The 21,834-nt window shown below is 41.2% G+C and overlaps 1 protein-coding gene across 8 annotated transcripts in view; it reads left to right on the top strand.

Moving 5' to 3' along the window:
- mcf2l2 (MCF.2 cell line derived transforming sequence-like 2) overlaps positions 1-21,834 on the top strand; it is a 146,438-nt gene that overhangs the window by 37,261 nt on the left and 87,343 nt on the right. For 7 of the 8 annotated variants that reach the window (XM_055861143.1, XM_055861144.1, XM_055861151.1 and 4 more), the window contains 2 exons: positions 3,316-3,406; positions 3,739-3,858. In XM_055861143.1, the coding sequence (XP_055717118.1) occupies positions 3,316-3,406; positions 3,739-3,858 (211 nt within the window). The remainder of the gene's footprint in view (positions 1-3,315; positions 3,407-3,738; positions 3,859-21,834) is intronic. The other variant, XM_055861146.1, reaches the window with a different exon arrangement.

Here is a 21,834-nt window from a genome sequence, read left to right as displayed (position 1 = left end):
ATGGAATAAGAATATATACATATAAATATATGGATGAGCAATGACCGAGCGACATTGGCAAGATGCAATAGATGGTATAAAATACAGTATATACATATGAGATGAGTAATGCAAGATATGTTAACATTATTAAAGTGACTAGTGATCCATTTATTAAAGTGGCCAATGATTTCAAGTCTGTAGGTAGGCAGCAGCCTCTCTGTGTTAGTGATGGCTGTTTAACAGTCTGATAGCCTTGAGATAGAAGCTGTTTTTCAGTCTCTCGGTCCCAGCTTTGATGCACCTGTACTGACTTTGCCTTCTGGATGGTAGCGGGGTGAACAGGCAGTTGCTCGGGTGGTTGTATTCCTTGATGATCTTTTTGGCCTTCCTGCGACATCAGGTGCTGTAGGTGTCCTGGAGGGCAGGTAGTTTGCCCCCGGTGATACGTTGTGCAGACCACACCACCCTCTGGAGAGCCCTGCAGTTGTGGGCGGTGCATTTTCCGTACCAGGAGGTGATACAGCCCGACAGGATTTTTTTACTCCTGTTTCTCCCTAATTTTGTGGTATCCAATTGGTAGTTACAGGCTTGTCTCATCGCTGCATCTCTCGTACGGACTCGGGATAGACGAAGGTCGAGAGCCGTGCGTCCTCCGAAACACAATCCAGCCAAGCCGTACTGCTTTTATACACAATGCCCACTTAACCCGGAAGCCAGTCGCACCAATGTGTCAGAGGAAACACCGTACACCTGGCGACCGTGTCAGCGCGCCCTGCGCCCGGCCCGCCACAAAAGTCGCTAGTGCGCGATGGGACAAGGACATTCCACCTAAAACTTTCCACCTTCTCCACTGCTGTCCCATCGATGTGGATAGGGTGGTGCTCCCTCTGCTGTTTCCTGAAGTCCACGGTCATCTCCTTTGTTTTGTTGACGTTGAGTGAGAGGTTGTTTTCCTAACACCACACTCCGAGAGCCCTCACCTCCTCCCTGTAGGCTGTCTCGTCATTGTTGGTAATCAAGCCTACTACTGTTGTATCGTCTGTAAACTTGATGATTGAGTTGGAGTGTAATTTGCTCAATTTTAAGAGTTGAGAAAAAAAGTTGACATCATTAGAAATAAGATATTCTCCTATGTTCTGTTGTTTCTTGCAGGTAGCCTAGTGGTTAAGAGCGTTGGGGCAGTAACTGAAAGGTTGCTGGTTTGAATCCCCTTGAGCAAGGCGCGTAACCCAAATTGCTCCTTGAAGTCGCTCTGAAAAAGAGTGCTAAATGACGTCAATGTAAAATGTAGCGATATTTATCAAGACATTGGAGGGAAAATCACACTAATAAAAAATATGTATGTTTTTGCGGACCCCTTGCAGTACCTGTAGTACCCCTAGGGGTCCGTGGATCTACGATGGAATACCCTTGGTTTACATGATTTTTTAATGACTACCTCATCTCTGTACCCCACACATACAATTAACTGTAAGGTCCCTCAGTTGAGTAGTGAATTTCAAGCACAAATTCAAGCACAAAGACCAGGGAGATTTTCCAATGCCTCGCAAAAGAAGAGCACCGATTTATAAAAGGGTCAAACATTTTTAAAAAGCAGACACGGTGAAGTTATTAATTAGTCTTTGGATGATGTATCAATACAACCAGTCACTACAAAGATACAGGTGTCTTTCCTATCTTAGTTGCCGGAGAGGTAGGACACCACTCATGTATTTCACCATGAGGCCAATCAGTTTTTTTTTTTAAGTTACAGAGTTTAATGGCTGTGATAGGAGAAAACTGAGGATGGATCAACAACATTGTTGAAATTAGTGCCTTTTGCATCCCTTTTATATTTTAGGTAGAAATGATTTACCAATATTGACTTTTAGCATGTTATATTCAATGAAGTGCCCTTTAATATAAAACACATGGACAATTCAATACATCTGATGTTTAATATGAATGAAGACTTAATTAAGTGCCAAAATTCAGCATTTTCACATGTCCCTCCATGCACCCTCTGTGACTTTAACTCACTTAACCTCAAAATGTATCCAAGTTTTCATCATTATTGTAAATCCCTAGCTATTTTGTTGCTTTGACAAAGTCATTTCTGAATTTTATTATTTATTTAATGGGATTCGTGATTCATTTTAATAAAATAAAATATACTGTCAACCCTGTTACGTGAACTGAACTCTCGTTTTAATATGACAAAACTATTCCTTTTCTTTATGTCAAAAGAAACATTGAACATCTAATAGTCAAATCATAGAATAAAAGCCGGTGAGCTGGTTCTACTCTTTATCTGGTGTTTTGAGTTTGGGGTTGAAAAACAGAAGCATATGCAGAAAAGTACCTCATACCTACAGTAAAATAGGGTGGTGGATCTTTGATGTTCTTGGGCTATTTTGCGTCCCCTGCTCCTGGCCCCCTTATTAAGGTCAACGGCATCATGAAATTTACCCAGTACCAGAACATTTTAGCAAAAAATTTGGTTGCCTCTGCCAGAAGGCTGACACTTGGCCCCAATTGGATCTTCCAGCAAGACAATAACCCCAAACACTAATCAAAATCCATTTTTTTTTCATTACTTGTCTTTATTACTTGTTAAGAAACTACATCTATTTCTCTGAGCAATTGTATTCGTATAAAATAAAATAGCATAGAATATAGGTCAGTATTTGTATTATTTGTTTTATATAGTCTTTTTTGCTAATCTTTATTAAGGGTGCCAATAATTATGTACCTGACTGTATTTCACAAGACACATTTCTCAGGATGTGGCAAAATGTGAAAAAGGTGTCTTGTGAAATACGCTCCGAAAATGGCACATCTGGGATATCGTTCTCTCTCTCATGACACAGTGTGTGTTCAATTAATCTGGTCTCATGTAAGCTGCTCTCAGTCAGGAAAATACACAAACGTTTTTCAGTCGAGTAGGAATATACTAGGCCAGATAACACAGTAAGATCACCACCACCCAGTGAGCACAAGACATTAAAAATACATATTCTTTTCATTGTCTTTTAAACGTCTTGTGCTGATAGGGGAGCAACTTCATTCACCCTTTTGTCAGAGTAACACATTGAGAATGTTAATGACCCTCACTTAACATCTTCCCTGTAAAACACCCCAAACATTAAACAAGCTTACACAGCTCCTCTTACTCTGTTAACTATAATGGCCTGGTTCAGAGAGCGCTGAAGTGATTTGGTATAAACTCTTTTTAAACTGTACAGAGACAGAATACAGCAGTGTACTGTAGTGCCCTCTTGGATATGTCTTGTGACTACATGCTTGGATAGCTTCACCTACCGCATGTGTTTATTTATATCTTTCCTTGTCTAGTTTGGACGCTGCCAGCATCGGTTTCGTTATAATCATCGACCGCAGGCGGGACAAATGGAGCTCAGTGAAGGCCTCGCTGACGCGGATAGCGGTATGAAGACGTCCATATTTAACTTCAGACAATGCTTTTATCTCTTTCCTGGTGGTATAGTCTGTTTGTGCTTCACTCGACTTTTCTCTGTGTTTGGCATCAAGGAGGAGTTTGCCACAGCACATAGAGTATGGAACCAGGCTATTTTATCTCAGCAATTACCATTGTAAAATAGACCAATGCTTCTATATCAGGAAGTCTTGCGTAAGGCAAATTATTCCCAAGTATAATATGTGAGATACATAATGGAAAGTAGAAACAGAGCAGGAGCTTCCTCCACAATCAGAACTATGAGACGTCATGAAGCTGTGCTTTGTACCTGTGGCCACTAGGGGGCATTTCCAGGGAACCTCCAGCTGGTGTTGGTGCTGAGGCCCTCCCGTTTCTTCCAGAGGGCCGTCGCTGACATAGGCATTAAGCTGCACCGGGATGACTTTAAAATGAAGGTACCGGTAAGCATGCTTCGCTACCACTCACCGTGTCCAACTCTTAGATCATCTTATAAACTTTTCCTCTGTGTCTGGGTGTGAGATAGTGAGTGACCTGATGTCATGTGGCGTGTTGCATGGCAGTGTGATGTTCACCGGTAAACTAACTGCTAGAACAGTGACTATGTACTCACTGCATGTTTTGCTTGTTTATGTAGAGCTACTAATGTTCCAACATATATAGTCAGGTCCAAAATTATTGGCACTCTTGATAAAAATAAGCAAAAACACCTGTATGCAAATTTGTTTGTGCAAAATTATATTATTTAATACAATTTCTCAGAGAAAGAGATATTGTTTAATGTTAAAAAAAAATTCTCTCAAATATAGGGGTAAAAAGTATTGGCACCCATGTTTTCAATACCTTCAATGCGTATGCATCTATCTTTCAATGCAAAACCCACCACTGGTGAACGTGGCCAAAGAGCTCTATTTTCATGTCATCCGACAAATGTGAACATCTAGAGTTTGCTACACGGCATTTTGATTGGAACAGGTGCTACTGTATGTTCAGATGACATAAAAATAGAGGTCTTTGGCCCCGAAAACCATTGGTGGGTTTTGTGTCTAAATAAATATGCATATGCAGAAAAGAACCCAGTACCTGCTGTAAAATATGGTGTTGGATCTTCGATGTTATGGGGCTATTTTGTTTCCACTGGTCCAGGGGCCCTTGTTAAGGTCAACAGCATCATTAACTTTACCCAGTACCAGGACATTTCAGCCAAAAACCTGTTTGCCTCTGCTAGGAGCCTGAATTGGCTCCAAGTGGATCTTCCAGCAAGACAATAACCCCAAGCACACATCAAAATCCACAACGAAATGGTTAATTGACCACAAAATCCCAAAACATTCTGTATTGAGGAATGGCCTAAGATCTCTCCCAATGTGTTCTCCAATCTCATAAAACATTTTAGAAAAGGCTCATTGCTGTTATCTTCACAAGGGAGGTATTGAAAGGTAATAATTTTGACACCTATTTTTGTCTGTGCAAGTGTATTAGTATAAAATAATATGTTGCTTTTTTTTTTTGCATACTGTACAATATAGCTCAGTATTTGAATTATTTATTTTATACAGTCTCTTTTGCTCATATTTATCAAGAGTGCCAATCAATTTGGACTTGACATTCATATATTTCCCTTACTTCATTCAAGAATTTTGGTGAAGGCCAATTCTCCTGCATGACTGTACACATTTTCCAAGACAAATGTTCCAAAACCTCCTTAGATTCCTCACCAACTCATGTGGGCATGCCATCATTATGCAAGTGTATGATTCAAGTCAAGACATCTGGTGAAGTGTTAATAGAGAACTGTAATAAGTATAAAACCTGGTTGTAATAAAACCCACAGAAGACACAAGACATCAAATCATGCTGCATTAGCACGCCATGACACTTCCCACTGGGCACAGATGTCAAGTCCACATCTATTCCACTTTGGTTAAAGGTAATTTAATTGAAATGACTTGGAAACAATGTTGATTCAACCAGTGTGTGCCCAGTGGGCTATTACATAACCCTTGAGGGAGTATTTTGCAAAATCCAGAGTGTGATGCAGAGGAAGTTGCATTAACATCTACACTAACATCGCATTAACATCTACATTTATTTGGTCAATGAAGCAAAAACGTTGACTTTTTCTCTGTATTCCAGCATTTTGGATGTTTCATATGAGGCGACATTACCGAATGTCACCTTTTATTTGAGGGTAATTTAATACATCTGTTTTCATACTTACTGTTTCTGGTAAATAATGTATTGTGTCATTTAGGAGTCACTTTTATTGTAATAAGAATAAAATGTGTTTCTAAACACTTCTAAATTAATGTGGATGCTATCATGATTACAGATAATCATGAATGAATTATGAATAATGATGAGTGAGAAAGTTACAGAGGCATACAGTGCCTTCAGAAAGTATTCACATCCCTTGACGTTTTCCACATTTATTTGTTACAAAGTGGGATTAAATGGATTTAATTGTCATTTCTTGACAACGATCTACACAAAATACTCTGTAATGTCAAAGTGTAAAAATCTAACATTTGTGAGAAAAGAAAATATGAAAAATAATACACTAATATATCTTGATTTGATAAGTATTCAACCCACTGAATCAATACATGTTAGAATCATCTGTAATGAACACGAGGGGAGACACAAAGGGAGGTTTCAAGTGCAGGGCACAGCAGGTGTTTATCACACAGGACCACAGGAGAAGGCAGGTATCTGGGTCCAGGAGCAGGCAGAAGGTCATACACAGGGTTCCAAAAGGGAAACAGTACAGGCAGGGAAAAGGCTAGTAACATAGTCCTGGAGATCAGGCAATATGTAGATAACAGGAAATCCGATAGGCTAAAGTACAGGCAGGGAATAGGCAAAAGGCATCGTTAGTGAGGCAGGAAAAATACACAGGAGGTGTACTAATACTATCATACACAGGAGGAGTAAATCACGGGGAAAAACAAAGTGTGTCACAAAACAAACAATACCTCACAGTGATGGGGTGCAAAGAATTTAACTAAATTCAACAGTTTTAGATGAAGTTTTGTGGAAAAAGAACTGGGTGGGCAAAATATATTTCTCCCATGGGCAAAGAAATTCAAAAGGGGTGATGATCTTAATTAACAATAATTTTGATCCAAATGTGCAAATTGTCCAAACAGATCCTCAAGGTAGATGGATTATTTTAAATATGTTATTGGACAATAAACAAATATGGCTTGTTAACCTATACGGTCCGAATAATGATGATCCAAGCTTCTTTGAAAATATATATAAGAACTTATCAACTCTACAAGCAACACTAGACTCTATTATTATAATGGGAGATTTTAATACGGTCTTAAATAGCTCTATAGACCGGAAAGGAAATCACACTACAAATTATCACCCTCAGGCACTTAAGGAAATCATGAATGTCATGGATATATTGGAATTAGTGGATATATGGAGACTTAAATACCCTGATTTAGTGAGATATACATGGCGGAGGCTGAATCAAGCTAGTCGTCTTGACTACTTTCTTATTCCATTCTCTCTGGCACCAAAAGTTAAAAAAGTGTTGATAGGGGATAGAATGCGGTCGGATCATCACATAATTGGCATATATATTTCTCTTACAGAATTTCCACGTGGGCGAGGATATTGGAAATTTAATCAAAGTCTACTAGATGATAAATTGTTTAGAACTAGGACAGAAGATTTTATAACTGACTTTTTCAGACATAACATAGGTACAGCAGATCCCCTTATTGTATGGGACACTTTTAAGTGTGCCTTTAGAGGCCATGCAATTCAGTACTCATCTATAAAACAAAAGCAATTTAGATCAAAAGAGTCCATATTAACAAAGGAAATTGAAGGACTAACAGTACAGTTAGATAGCAATAAAAACGGTACCATAGAGGCACAGAATAATTTAGAGGAAAAACAAAAAGAAATGGAGGAACTTATTCAAGAAAGATCCAGTGTAATATATTATAAAAATAAAGCGAACTGGATGGAATATGGGGAAAAATGCACCAAATTCTTTTTCAATCTTCAATATAGAAATGCTACCAAAAAAAATGTATTAAAACTTGTGACAAATGATGGAGTCACGCATGATTCACCAAATGATATTTTGAAAGAGGAAGTAAAGTACTTTAAGAATATGTTTTCGTTTCAGGCTCCTCCATCTCCACTAACTGAAACTAATTGTATGGATTTTTTTCCTATTAATAATGTAAAATTAACATCTGAACAGAAAGACTCATGTGAAGGCCAAATTACAGAGGAGGAACTGCTTGTTGCAATTGGGGCCTTTAAAGATGGGAAAACTCCAGGGCTGGATGGCATACCAGTGGAAGTATACAAAATGTTTTTTGATATGCTCAAAGGACCATTATTAACTTGTTTTAACCACTCCTATATAAATGGTAGATTATCAGACACACAACAAGAAGGTCTGATATCGTTATTACTGAAACAGGACCCAAGTGGTATATATAAAGATCCAGTCCAATTAAAAAATTGGAGACCTCTTACACTTCAGTGTTGTGATGCAAAAATCCTAGCAAAATGCTTGGCGCATAGAATAAAAAAAGTTGTCAGATATTATTCATCCTAATCAGACAGGTTTTTTACATGGACGATACATTGGAGATAATATAAGGCAAGTACTGGAAACAATAGAACACTATGAGATATCGGGGACACCAGGCCTGGTTTTCATAGCTGATTTTGAAAAGGCTTTTGATAAAGTACGACTGGAGTTTATATATAAATGCCTAGAATATTTCAATTTTGGGGAATCTCTTATAAAATGGGTTAAATTTATGTATAGTAACCCTAGGTGTAAAATAGTAAATAATGGCTACATCTCAGAAAGATTTAAACTATCTAGAGGAGTAAAACAAGGTTGTCCACTATCGGCATATCTATTTATTATTGCCATCGAAATGTTAGCTGTTAAAATTAGATCAAACATTAATATTAAAGGATTAGAAATCCATGGCTTAAAAACTAAGGTGTCATTGTACGCTGATGATTCATGTTTTCTTTTAAAACCACAACTAGAGTCTCTCCAGGGCCTCATAGAGGATCTAGATACCTTTGCTATCCTCTCTGGATTAAAACCAAATTATGATAAATGTACCATATTACGTATTGATCACTAAAAAAATACACATTTTATATTGCCATGTAGTTTACCAATTAAATGGTCTGGCGGAGATGTGGACATACTCGGTATAAAAATCCCAAAAGAAAGAAATGATCTCACTCCAATAAATTTTTATAGAAAGTTAGCAAAAATAGATAAGCTCTTGCTACCATGGAAAGGAAAATACCTGTCTATTTGTGGAAAAATCACCCTAATTAACTCTTTAGTCATATCACAGTTTACCTATTTGCTTATGGTTTTGCCTACACCTAGTGACCTGTTTTTTAAATTATATGAACAAAAAATATTCAATTTTATTTGGAACGGCAAGCCAGATAAAATTAAAAGGGCCTATTTATATAACGAATATGAATTCGGAGGGCAGAAATTATTAAATATTAAAGCATTAGACCTCTCACTAAAGGCATCGGTCATACAAAAGTTATACTTAAATCCAAACTGGTTCTCTAGTAAACTGGTACGAATGTCTCATCCTATGTTCAAGAAGGGCCTTTTTCCCTTTATTCAGATTACACCTGCTCATTTTCGGTTGTTTGAAAAGGAAATGATCTCCAAAATATCCTTATTCTTTAAACAAGCCTTAGAAAGTTGGTTGCAATTTCAGTTTAATCCACCTGAAAGGACGGAACAAATAGTACAACAAATATTGTGGTTAAATTCAAATATAATAATTGATAAAAAAACTGTATTTATCGAAGAAATGTTTAAAAAAGGTATAATTTTTGTGAATGATATCATAAATAGGACTGGTGGAGTTATGTCACACATGCAGCTAACACAGACATATGGAAAAGTCTGCTCTACCCAAAATTACAACCAATTAATTGCAGCATTACCACAAAAATGGAAGAGGCAAGTAGAAGGGGGAAAAAGTAAGGAACTTGTATGTCGGCCCTGTATTAAAGAACAAAAATGGTTAAAGAAAAGTGTGATAAATAAAAACATATTGTTACGCACGCCTCTGAGAAGAGGGAACGCAACTCCCTGCTACAACTCAACTCTCTGAAGTGCAAGAGGTATGGACTGTAGGTGCGAGTAAGGATGACACAAAATAATTACTGACTGCGCCGCCCCTGTGTCTCGTAAGATTTTAATTGGCTTTTGATCAGCTTGTTCTCCAGTTAAGGAAACACAACCGGTAGAGATAAACGGAGCATAAACAGGATCCGGTTTCTCAAATGCTGAATCAATACCTCGGACCAACGGACGAGCCAAAGACTTGACTAAACCCAAACTTTTCCTTTTTGGGGACAGTGACTGGGACTGTTTCGGTTTATTTTTCAAAACTGGGCAGTCCGCAATCACGTGACCCTTTTTGTGACAGTAAAAACATTCACGGATCTCATGAAAAGGCTTGTCAGAGGAAAAGCGACCTGAATGAGGCACTGATGACGTAGTCAGTCTACCTTCAAAACGAGGTGCACCAAAGACAGTCTTGTGTGTCAAAGCGTACTCATCTGCCAACACTGCTGCCTTGGCCAAAGTCACCACTTTCTGTTCATTTAAATGAACTACAATTCTATCAGGGAGGTTGTTTTTAAAATCCTCCAACATCATCAACTCCCGAATATCAGCAAAGGTGTTAGCTTTGCTGGCTGAACACCATCGATTAAACAGAGACTCTTTGTCCCTAGCAAACTCAACAAAAGTACGGTGAGAGGGTTTCTTGTGGTTCCTGAAGCGCTGTCTATAGGCTTCAGGCACCAACTCATAAGCCCGCAACACGGTACTTTTAACTGTTTCGTAATGTAAACTGTCTTCCAGCGAGAGAGCAGCTACTACTTCCTGGGCTTTCCCAGACAATTTACATTGCAACAGGAGCGGCCAAACCTCGAGTGGCCAATGCAGCGCAGCGGCCACACGCTCAAATGCAGAAAAATAGGAATCCACTTCCGACTCTCGGAATGGTGGGACTAAAGCTATATTTTTACTTACATCAAAGTGGGCTTGATGCTGAGCAGCTTTTGGAGTCGTACCGGAGCCAGCTTCTATCTCCAGTTGTCGGATCCTCACCTCCTTGTCGGCTTCTATTTTCCTAATTTCAAGATCGAAATGCATTTGTCTCTCTTTATCTTTTTGCTCCATTTCTAACCGGGCCAGCCTCACCTTTAGCCTAGCGGTCCCGTCTGAACAACCTGAAGCAGAAGATAAAGGATCGAATCGAGGCAATGTAAAGGGGGTACGAGCAACCCCTTCCTCCGCCCTGTCCTCCGACTTGGCATCAGAAGGTCTACCCGTCTCCTCTCCTTGCAATGAGAGAATTCTTTCTCTCACTAAACCCTCCCTGACTAGCACCAAAAGCTCAGCCTTTAGGGCTTTCTCAGGGATAACAAATCCATAATGGTCAGCTATAGCTATAAGGTCTACTTTTCGAAACCTCACCAAACAATCAATAGAGGGCGCTTCAATGAACTTGGAGATGGCTGAGGCAGCCATCTTGTACACAACAATCTACTGAAAACACAAACTAAACAAGTCATCCAAACTCACAACCTACCATCACACCTCAATCACTAACCACAGAGAGCTCAGTGCAGCAGGGTCCGGTGGGTTTAATGGAATCCTGGATGAGCCCCCATTATGTTACGCACGCCTCTGAGAAGAGGGAACGCAACTTCCTGCTACAACTCAACTCTGAAGTGCAAGAGGTATGGACTGTAGGTGCGAGTAAGGATGACACAAAAGCAGAATTTACCGTTTACTAGAATTTATTTTCTTACACGGTAATATGGGGAAAAGGGGCTGGACGGAACCAAAGCAAAGAAAGTAAATATCAAAGTTCCCCCTCTCCTATCTAACCTGCCTACCCACTTAACTTACCTAACTTAACACCGCCTGGTGCCCTAACCAAAATACAGGGGGTGGTCCGCCCAGGTCTTACCTAGTGTGCCTAGACAGTAAATATACTACGGGTATATGTATGCCCTCGGGCCTCTTGCCTAAGCACTCCCAAAGTGCCTTCTCCTTCCCCCCTGGGAACAAATGAAACAGTAATTATTAACGATTTCACAAACACAGGACATAGAAAAACTGCTACCAACAACAGCAGTACATACCACACTTTCTGATACACAACCCACACTATATCACAATCTAATTTTTCTCTCTCTCAATCTCCAAATCTCTACTCCTTATCTCACCTCTCTCTAATCTCTAATTTCTCTCGATCTTTCCAAAATATTCAATTCTCTCTCTGATCTCCAAATCTCTCCTCTCTCAATCTCTCTCTCTTGGGCAGAACACTGGCTTTTATCTTCAGGTGGAAATGGTGATTAGAGTCAGCTGCTTCTTGACGAGGGGGCGGGGTCAGCTCCAATCACCAATTAGCCTGGGGTTGACCAATCAGCTGGTTGGGGAGTACTTCAGGAAGCCATCTCCTGAAACACACACTCAAATACAAAACAGAACACAGAAACTGGGGAACGTAACACGCCCACCACAAAAATTGCAAACATACAGTTTGTAATAACAAAAACCAACGCTTCCCCAGTTAGTAAACCCGTGATAGAGCGTCAGCAACCACATTCGCTGAGCCCTTCACATAGGCTATCTGTACATTATATCCTTGTACAATCAGAGCCCACCGCATAAGGCGGCGGTTCTGATTGTACATTTGCTTTAAGAACACTAAAGGATTATGGTCCGTGAAGACCATTACAGGAAAGGCACTGGATCCCACATATACTTCAAAGAACTGTAAGGCTAGCAATAAAGCTAGCGTCTCTTGTTCAATTGTGGAGTACCTTGACTGACACGAGTTGAACTTACGGGAAAAGAAACTGACGGGCCGATCCACTCCGTCTTCATCTTCCTGTAAGAGAACCGCACCCACCCCCACTATACTAGCGTCAACCTCCAACTTAAAAGGTTTGTCAAAGTTGGGGGCGGCAAGCACTGGGGCACTACAAAGTAGCGCTTTAGCGGACTCAAAAGCATGGTTACAGTCCTTGGACCACCTAAATGGTACCTTGGGACTAAGCATAGATGAAAGGGGAGCTACTACCGTCGAGAAATTCTTACAGAATGTACGATAGTACCCTACCATCCCTAGAAATCTGCGCAACTGGCGTCGAGTCGTGGGAGCAGGAAAAGCAACAATTGCTTCCACTTTGCCAGTTACTGGGCGCACTTGACCTCGTCCCACTTGTTTCCCTAAGTAAGTCACCGTAGCCTTCCCAAACTCACACTTGGCCAAATTGAGGGTTAAAGAAGCATTCTCCAACCGCTGAAACACACTTTTCAAAGTGGAGAGATGATCAGACCAAGTAGACGAATGTATCACCACATCATCAAGGTATGCAGTACAATTTGGCACATCTGCAAACACAATGTTAACTAGACGCTGAAAAGTAGCAGGTGCATTACACATGCCAAAGGGCATCACAGTGTATTGTACAAAGTTATCAGGCGTAACAAAAGCCGATATGTCAGAAGCTCTAGAGGTCAAAGGCACCTGCCAATAACCTTTTAACAAATCTAACTTACTAACGTAAGCAGCAGAGCCAATTCTATCAATGCAGTCATCTAATCGAGGTAGAGGAAAATAATCAGACTTTGTAACTGCATTTACTCGACGATAGTCCGTGCATAAGCGGGACGTACCGTCAGGCTTAGTAACAAGAATACATGGGGAACTCCAGGAGCTGTTACTGGGTTTTGCCATGTCATTCTGTAATAAATAAGCTACCTCACTTTTCATTACCTCCCTTTTCTTTGCATTAACCCGGTACGGATGCTGACGTATAGGAGCAGCGTTGCCCACATCCACGTCATGTTCCAAGATGGACGTGCGACTTGGAACGTCCTGAAACACACTGAGAAAACTGTTTATCAATAGGATAAGGTCCTTAGTTTGAACGTTATCCAAATGTTCCATTTGAGAAGGTAACTTCTTCAGCATCTCTGAATTACATAGGCGTTCACACTGCTGTAACATATGGCGTAACTCCAACCCATCCTCCTTATCCTCCTCTAGGTCCCAGCCAGGCTTCAGCACCACCGCAGCCACACTGGAGACGGCGGGCTGGACCGGCTTACTTGAGGAGCTGTCTGGAGAGTCACGTACATAATATTTTTTTAGCATGTTAACATGACACACACGGGAAGAACGCCTTCGATCTGGGGTCTTTATCACATAGTTTGTGTCACTGAGTTTCTTTTCCACCAGATATGGTCCAGAAAAACGTGCTGACAGAGATGAGCCAGGAATTGGCAACAAAACTAAAACTTGATCCCCTGGTGCAAAAGAACGGCCAACAGCCTTTGTCATAATGCACCTTCATGCGTTTTTGCGAAGAGGAAAGAGACTTTTGGGCTAACGCACATGCGGCGTGCAGTCTCTCCCGCATCTTACTGACATAATCCAACACATTTTTAGGGGCGCTACTGGGTGTAGGAGATAAGATATGCTCCTTCAACACTTTCAGCGGACCCCTTGGGGTATGTCCAAACACAAGGTCAGCAGGGCTAAACCCTAAGGACTCTTGTATCGTTTCCCTAATAGCAAATAGGACAAAGGGCACCCCCTCATCCCAATCGGTACTGGTATCCATACAATACTTGCGTAGCATTGCCTTCAGCGTCTGATGCCAGCGTTCGAGAGCCCCTTGACTCTCTGGATGATACGGACTTGAGACCTGATGGGAAATACACAATGTCTTTAACACATTTGAAAACATTTTGGACATAAAGTTGGATCCTTGATCAGTTTGGATTACTTTAGGGAGTCCAAACGTAGAGAAGAACTTCACCAGTGCCTTCACCACAGTCTTAGTCGTAATAGTACGGAGAGGAATAGCCTCTGGGTATCGAGTAGCACTGCACATTATTGTTAATAGGAACTGGTTACCTGACCTGGTTTTTGGCAACGGACCTACACAATCAACTATCACTCTTTCAAACGGTTCCCCCACCACAGGAATCGGGTAGAGCGGTGCTCTAGGAACTGTTTGATTCGCTTTCCCAGTGAGTTGACATACGTGACATGTTTTACAAAATTGGACCACGTCAGACTTCAAACCTGGCCAGAAAAAATGACGAAGGACCCGGTTATAAGTCTTTGTGATCCCCAAATGTCCAGACCACGCCTGGTCATGGGCGAGTGACAGCACCGCCTGTCGGAACGGTGTAGGAACAACCACTTGACACACTTCACTCCAGTCATTAACGGTGTCATGAGCTGCCCATTTACGCATCAAAACTCCTGCTTCCATAAAGTAGGCGGTCTCCTTAGTTTTAGCTTCCTCAATGGAAATTACCGAAGCAAAACACTTACGAAGACTGGTGTCTCCTTTTTGACATTCAATCACCTTCTCAGGGGTGACAGACAAAAGAATGTCATGTAATTGGGGTGCGATTTCGCAGTCCCCTTCCTTAGTTTTTACAGGAGTAAAAACTGTCGGACTTGCAGAAGGAATACTCGGTGCATTGTCTTCTACTTCAATATTCTCAAAAATGGAACTAGCCAAATCCACCACATCTCCAAGCTTGCGAGATTGTGCCCTCGTTAACACACAAGCAGGAAAAACATGTGGAAATGCTTGAACCAATTTCTCATCTGCAATTTTGATTTCTGGGTTGTCTACTACCTCTAACACAGGAGTAACATTACCACCAGCAATATCATTCCCTAATAGCAATGTGACTCCTTTTACTGGCAGTGTAGACACTACACCAACACGGAAATGTCCTGATACCAAGTCTGACACTAAGTGGACCCAGTGTAATGGTACAGGTACTGTTTTTGTCTCTATCCCCTGTAATATAACATGTGAGCCACAATACGTTTCAGGAGACCAGGGTAAAGCATCAGTAATAATTACTGACTGCGCCGCCCCTGTGTCTCGTAAGATTTTAATTGGCTTTTGATCAGCTTGTTCTCCAGTTAAGGAAACACAACCGGTAGAGATAAACGGAGCATAAACAGGATCCGGTTTCTCAAATGCTGAATCAATACCTCGGACCAACGGACGAGCCAAAGACTTGACTAAACCCAAACTTTTCCTTTTTGGGGACAGTGACTGGGACTGTTTCGGTTTATTTTTCAAAACTGGGCAGTCCGCAATCACGTGACCCTTTTTGTGACAGTAAAAACATTCACGGATCTCATGAAAAGGCTTGTCAGAGGAAAAGCGACCTGAATGAGGCACTGATGACGTAGTCAGTCTACCTTCAAAACGAGGTGCACCAAAGACAGTCTTGTGTGTCAAAGCGTACTCATCTGCCAACACTGCTGCCTTGGCCAAAGTCACCACTTTCTGTTCATTTAAATGAACTACAATTCTATCAGGGAGGTTGTTTTTAAAATCCTCCAACATCATCAACTCCCGAATATCAGCAAAGGTGTTAGCTTTGCTGGCTGAACACCATCGATTAAACAGAGACTCTTTGTCCCTAGCAAACTCAACAAAAGTACGGTGAGAGGGTTTCTTGTGGTTCCTGAAGCGCTGTCTATAGGCTTCAGGCACCAACTCATAAGCCCGCAACACGGTACTTTTAACTGTTTCGTAATGTAAACTGTCTTCCAGCGAGAGAGCAGCTACTACTTCCTGGGCTTTCCCAGACAATTTACATTGCAACAGGAGCGGCCAAACCTCGAGTGGCCAATGCAGCGCAGCGGCCACACGCTCAAATGCAGAAAAATAGGAATCCACTTCCGACTCTCGGAATGGTGGGACTAAAGCTATATTTTTACTTACATCAAAGTGGGCTTGATGCTGAGCAGCTTTTGGAGTCGTACCGGAGCCAGCTTCTATCTCCAGTTGTCGGATCCTCACCTCCTTGTCGGCTTCTATTTTCCTAATTTCAAGATCGAAATGCATTTGTCTCTCTTTATCTTTTTGCTCCATTTCTAACCGGGCCAGCCTCACCTTTAGCCTAGCGGTCCCGTCTGAACAACCTGAAGCAGAAGATAAAGGATCGAATCGAGGCAATGTAAAGGGGGTACGAGCAACCCCTTCCTCCGCCCTGTCCTCCGACTTGGCATCAGAAGGTCTACCCGTCTCCTCTCCTTGCAATGAGAGAATTCTTTCTCTCACTAAACCCTCCCTGACTAGCACCAAAAGCTCAGCCTTTAGGGCTTTCTCAGGGATAACAAATCCATAATGGTCAGCTATAGCTATAAGGTCTACTTTTCGAAACCTCACCAAACAATCAATAGAGGGCGCTTCAATGAACTTGGAGATGGCTGAGGCAGCCATCTTGTACACAACAATCTACTGAAAACACAAACTAAACAAGTCATCCAAACTCACAACCTACCATCACACCTCAATCACTAACCACAGAGAGCTCAGTGCAGCAGGGTCCGGTGGGTTTAATGGAATCCTGGATGAGCCCCCATTATGTTACGCACGCCTCTGAGAAGAGGGAACGCAACTTCCTGCTACAACTCAACTCTGAAGTGCAAGAGGTATGGACTGTAGGTGCGAGTAAGGATGACACAAAAGCAGAATTTACCGTTTACTAGAATTTATTTTCTTACACGGTAATATGGGGAAAAGGGGCTGGACGGAACCAAAGCAAAGAAAGTAAATATCAAAGTTCCCCCTCTCCTATCTAACCTGCCTACCCACTTAACTTACCTAACTTAACACCGCCTGGTGCCCTAACCAAAATACAGGGGGTGGTCCGCCCAGGTCTTACCTAGTGTGCCTAGACAGTAAATATACTACGGGTATATGTATGCCCTCGGGCCTCTTGCCTAAGCACTCCCAAAGTGCCTTCTCCTTCCCCCCTGGGAACAAATGAAACAGAGTAATTATTAACGATTTCACAAACACAGGACATAGAAAAACTGCTACCAACAACAGCAGTACATACCACACTTTCTGATACACAACCCACACTATATCACAATCTAATTTTTCTCTCTCTCAATCTCCAAATCTCTACTCCTTATCTCACCTCTCTCTAATCTCTAATTTCTCTCGATCTTTCCAAAATATTCAATTCTCTCTCTGATCTCCAAATCTCTCCTCTCTCAATCTCTCTCTCTTGGGCAGAACACTGGCTTTTATCTTCAGGTGGAAATGGTGATTAGAGTCAGCTGCTTCTTGACGAGGGGGCGGGGTCAGCTCCAATCACCAATTAGCCTGGGGTTGACCAATCAGCTGGTTGGGGAGTACTTCAGGAAGCCATCTCCTGAAACACACACTCAAATACAAAACAGAACACAGAAACTGGGGAACGTAACACATATACCAATTTCATTTAAGGACCAAAAAACTAACAGCTGTGCCATACAAATTGCAAAATAGTTGGGAAGAGATTTTCGATGTACCCATTCCATGGCTCATGGTTTATGAATTGATACGCAAAACAACGCCGGATTCAAAACTTCGAATTTTTCAATATAAATTACTGTACAAAATTCTTGCAACTAATAGAATGTTATATATATGGGGTATACAATCTTCCCAGCTCTGCAGATTCTGTTGTGAGGAGGCAGAGTCATTAGATCATTTATTTTGGTATTGTCCATATGTAGCTCGTTTTTGGTCACAGGTCCAGGAATGGCTGAAGAATTGCAACATTTGCCTAAAACTAACGCTACAGATAGCAATACTGGGGGATTTGAAAAGCCATAGTCAATCAATCAATAATATAATAATTATTTTGGCAAAGATGTTTATTTTTAATTTACAATCTGTAGAAGCTATGAGAATAGGAAGGTTCAGGTCTTTTGTGAAGCATCACAGCACAGTTGAGAAATGTATGGCAAATAGAAATCCGAAATGGATGATGTTGGAAGATAGATGGGAGGGGTTGGGTGGAGCTGAAGGGTGGGACTAATAACAAGATAAACAATATAGGGCATACGGGATCTGTGAAATGTGTATAGGTGCGGAGCTTTTGTGAAATAGCACAGTTACAAGTGGAAATAAAATTGGATGGACAACAGAAATAGAGGAAGGACTAAGAACAAATAAGAGAGAACTATTGTAAAGTGGACTGTGTCTGTAAGATAGGTATAAGATGTAGAAATTGAAGGTAAAAGCAGAAGTGTTTATAAGTTTACTCCAATTGGGGGATTGGTGGTAGGGTCGCGGGGAATAATAATAAAGGCATATTCTTTAAAAAAGTATGTATGTCTATATAGGTATGTGTATGTATATATGTGTATATGTATGCATACGTATATGGATATATATATTTACCCCAAAAAATATGGGGGAATGGAAATGATGCAGACAATTACATTGGAAGCAACATTCTTTCCGCAATACTAAGCTGATCCACCCCTAAAAAAAAAAGAAAAAAAAAAAAAAGATTTTAACTAAATAGTGTGTGATAATGACATACAGGTGTGTGAACAGGTGATTAGAATTCAGGTGATTGGGATCTGGAGAGTGAGCTGCGTTCACGGGATCTTCGTGTTTGAGTATGAGTTGGAAGCAGACGTTACATCATCTTTGGCAGCGATTACCGCGATTATCATAGATACAATTTGGCTACATAGGCATACAAACATTTACAATAGCAAAATCACAAAAATCACAAGAATGGCTTCAGATCAAATCAAATCAATTTTATTTATATAGCCCTTCTTACATCAGCTGATATCTCAAAGTGCTGTACAGAAACCCAGCCTAAAACCTCAAACAGCAAGCAATGCAGGTGTAGAAGCACGGTGGCTAGGAAAAACTCCCTAGAAAGGCCAAAACCTAGGAAGAAACCTAGAGAGGAACCAGGCTATGAGGGGTGGCCAGTCCTCTTCTGGCTGTGCCGGGTGGAGATTATAACAGAACATGGCCAAGATGTTCAAATGTTCATAAATTACCAGCATGGTCAAATAATAATAATCACAGTAGTTGTTGAGGGTGATGCAAGTCAGCACCTCAGGAGTAAATGTCAGTTGGCTTTTCATAGCCGATCATTAAGAGTATCTCTACTGCTCCTGTGGTCTCTAGAGAGTTGAAAACAGCAGGTCTGGGACAGGTAGCACGTCCGGTGAACAGGTCAGAGTTCCATAGCCGCAGGCAGAACAGTTGAAACTGGAGCAGAAGCACGGCCAGGTGGACTGGGGACAAAAATCCTGAGGCATGGTCCTAGGGCTCAGGTCCTCTGAGAGAGAGAGAGAAAAAAAGAGAGAAAGAGAGAGTTAGAGAGCATACTTAAATTCACACAGGACACCGGATAAGACAGGAGAAGTACTCCAGATATAACAAACTGACCCTAGCCCCCCCAACACATAAACTACTGCAGCATAAATACTGGAGGCTGAGACAGGAGGGGTCAGGAGACACTGTGGCCGCATCCGATGATACCCCCGGACAGGGCCAAACAGGAAGGATATAACCCCACCCACTTTGCCAAAGCACAGCCCCCACACCACTAGAGGGAAAGCTTCAACCACCAACTTACCATCCCGAGACAAGGCCGAGTATAGCCCACAAAGATCTCCACCACGGCACAACCCAAGGGGAGGGGGGGGGGCGCCAACCCAGACAGGAAGATCACGTCAGTGACTCAACCCACTCAAGTGACGCACCCCTCCTAGGGACGGCATGAAAGAGCACCAGTAAGCCATTGACTCAGCCCTGTAATAGGGTTAGAGGCAGAGAATCCCAGTAGAGAGAGGGGAACCGGCCAGGCTGAGACAGCAAGGGCGGTCCGTTGCTCCAGAGCCTTTCCGTTCACCTTCACACTCCTGGGCCAGACTACACTCATATGACCCACTGAAGAGATGAGTCTTCAGTAAAGACTTAAAGGTTGAGACCGAGTCTGCGTCTCTCACATGGGTAGGCAGACCATTCCATAAAAATGGAGCTCTATAGGAGAAAGCCCTGCCTCCAGCTGTTTGCTTAGAAATTCTAGGGACAATTAAAATCAAATCAAATCAAATTTTATTAGTCACATACACATGGTTAGCAGATGTTAATGCGAGTGTAGCGAAATGCTTGTGCTTCTAGTTCCGACAATGCAGTAATAACAACAAGTAATCTAACCTAACAATTCCACAACTACTACCTTACACACGCAAGTGTAAAGGGATAAAGAATATGTACATAAAGATATATGAATGAGTGATGGTACAGAACGGCATAGGCAAGATGCAGTAGATGGTATAGAGTACGGTATATACATATGAGATGAGTACTGTAGGGTATGTAAACATAAAGTGGCATAGTTTAAAGTGGCTAGTGGTACATGTATTACATAAAGATGGCAAGATGCAGTAGATGATATAGAGTACAGTATATACATATGAGATGGGTAATGTAGGGTATGTAAACATTATATTAGGTGGCATTGTTTAAAGTGGCTAGTGGTACATTTTTACATAATTTCCATCAATTCCCATTTTTAATGTGGCTGGAGTTGAGTCAGTATGTTGGCAGCGGCCGCTAAATGTTAGTGGTGGCTGTTTAACAGTCTGATGGCCTTGAGATAGAAGCTGTTTTTCAGTCTCTCGGTCCCTGCGTCTTGTGACTGTAGCGTACGTGTAGGTATGTATGGCAGGACCAAATCGGAAAGATAGGTAGAAGCAAGCCCATGTAATGCTTTGTAGGTTACCAGTAAAACCTTGAAATCAGCCGTTGCCTTAACAGGAAGCCAGTGTAGGGAGGCTAGCACTGGAGTAATATGATCAAAGTCTACGTTGAGACCGAAGGGAGCAAGAGTCTTTAAATTCACAATATATACATCTGTGCAAAATCTCGAACAGCACTGATCACTTGCACTGTGTACTTTTAATGTAATCTGAATCCAAGTAATTTGGTTGTGCTATTAGATGAAGCACAGTGATAACACATTATAAACACAAAATATCTGACATTGTATTCCCATTCGAACTTTATTGTGCTTTTAAATGGTTGAACGCATTGTGATAACATATTGGAAATTCAAAAAACTTCTGTCTGTCTTTTTAAGTGGGTGAATAAAGGTTGAAATCTCATTGATCAACATCTCAACCAAAATGTACTCACATTTCTATGTTGAAATGGCGTTGTGGTTGCATCCACATTCATTTAGAAGTGTTCCGAAACATATTATTTTCTTATTTACAATAAAAGTGACTCCAAAATGACACAATACATTATTTACCATTAATTTCTATTTAACACAACATAATCTGAAACACAACAAAACAAACTACAAATGCATGTTGTAGAGTCACAATCTTGATGTAGTCATTGCATGCTCGGAATATAGGACCAAATACAAAACCTTTGACTACTTTAATACGCATATATGTGAATTTCTCCAAATACTTATGACACCTTCAAATGGGGGTACTAGATACTGTCAAAGCTAAAATACCACCTCT

Source organism: Salvelinus fontinalis, chromosome 14, assembly GCF_029448725.1.
Source record: "Salvelinus fontinalis isolate EN_2023a chromosome 14, ASM2944872v1, whole genome shotgun sequence".
Taxonomy (NCBI): domain Eukaryota; kingdom Metazoa; phylum Chordata; class Actinopteri; order Salmoniformes; family Salmonidae; genus Salvelinus; species Salvelinus fontinalis.
The sequence above is the reverse complement of the archived record's forward strand: the minus strand, read 5'-3'. Positions and strand labels throughout refer to the sequence as shown.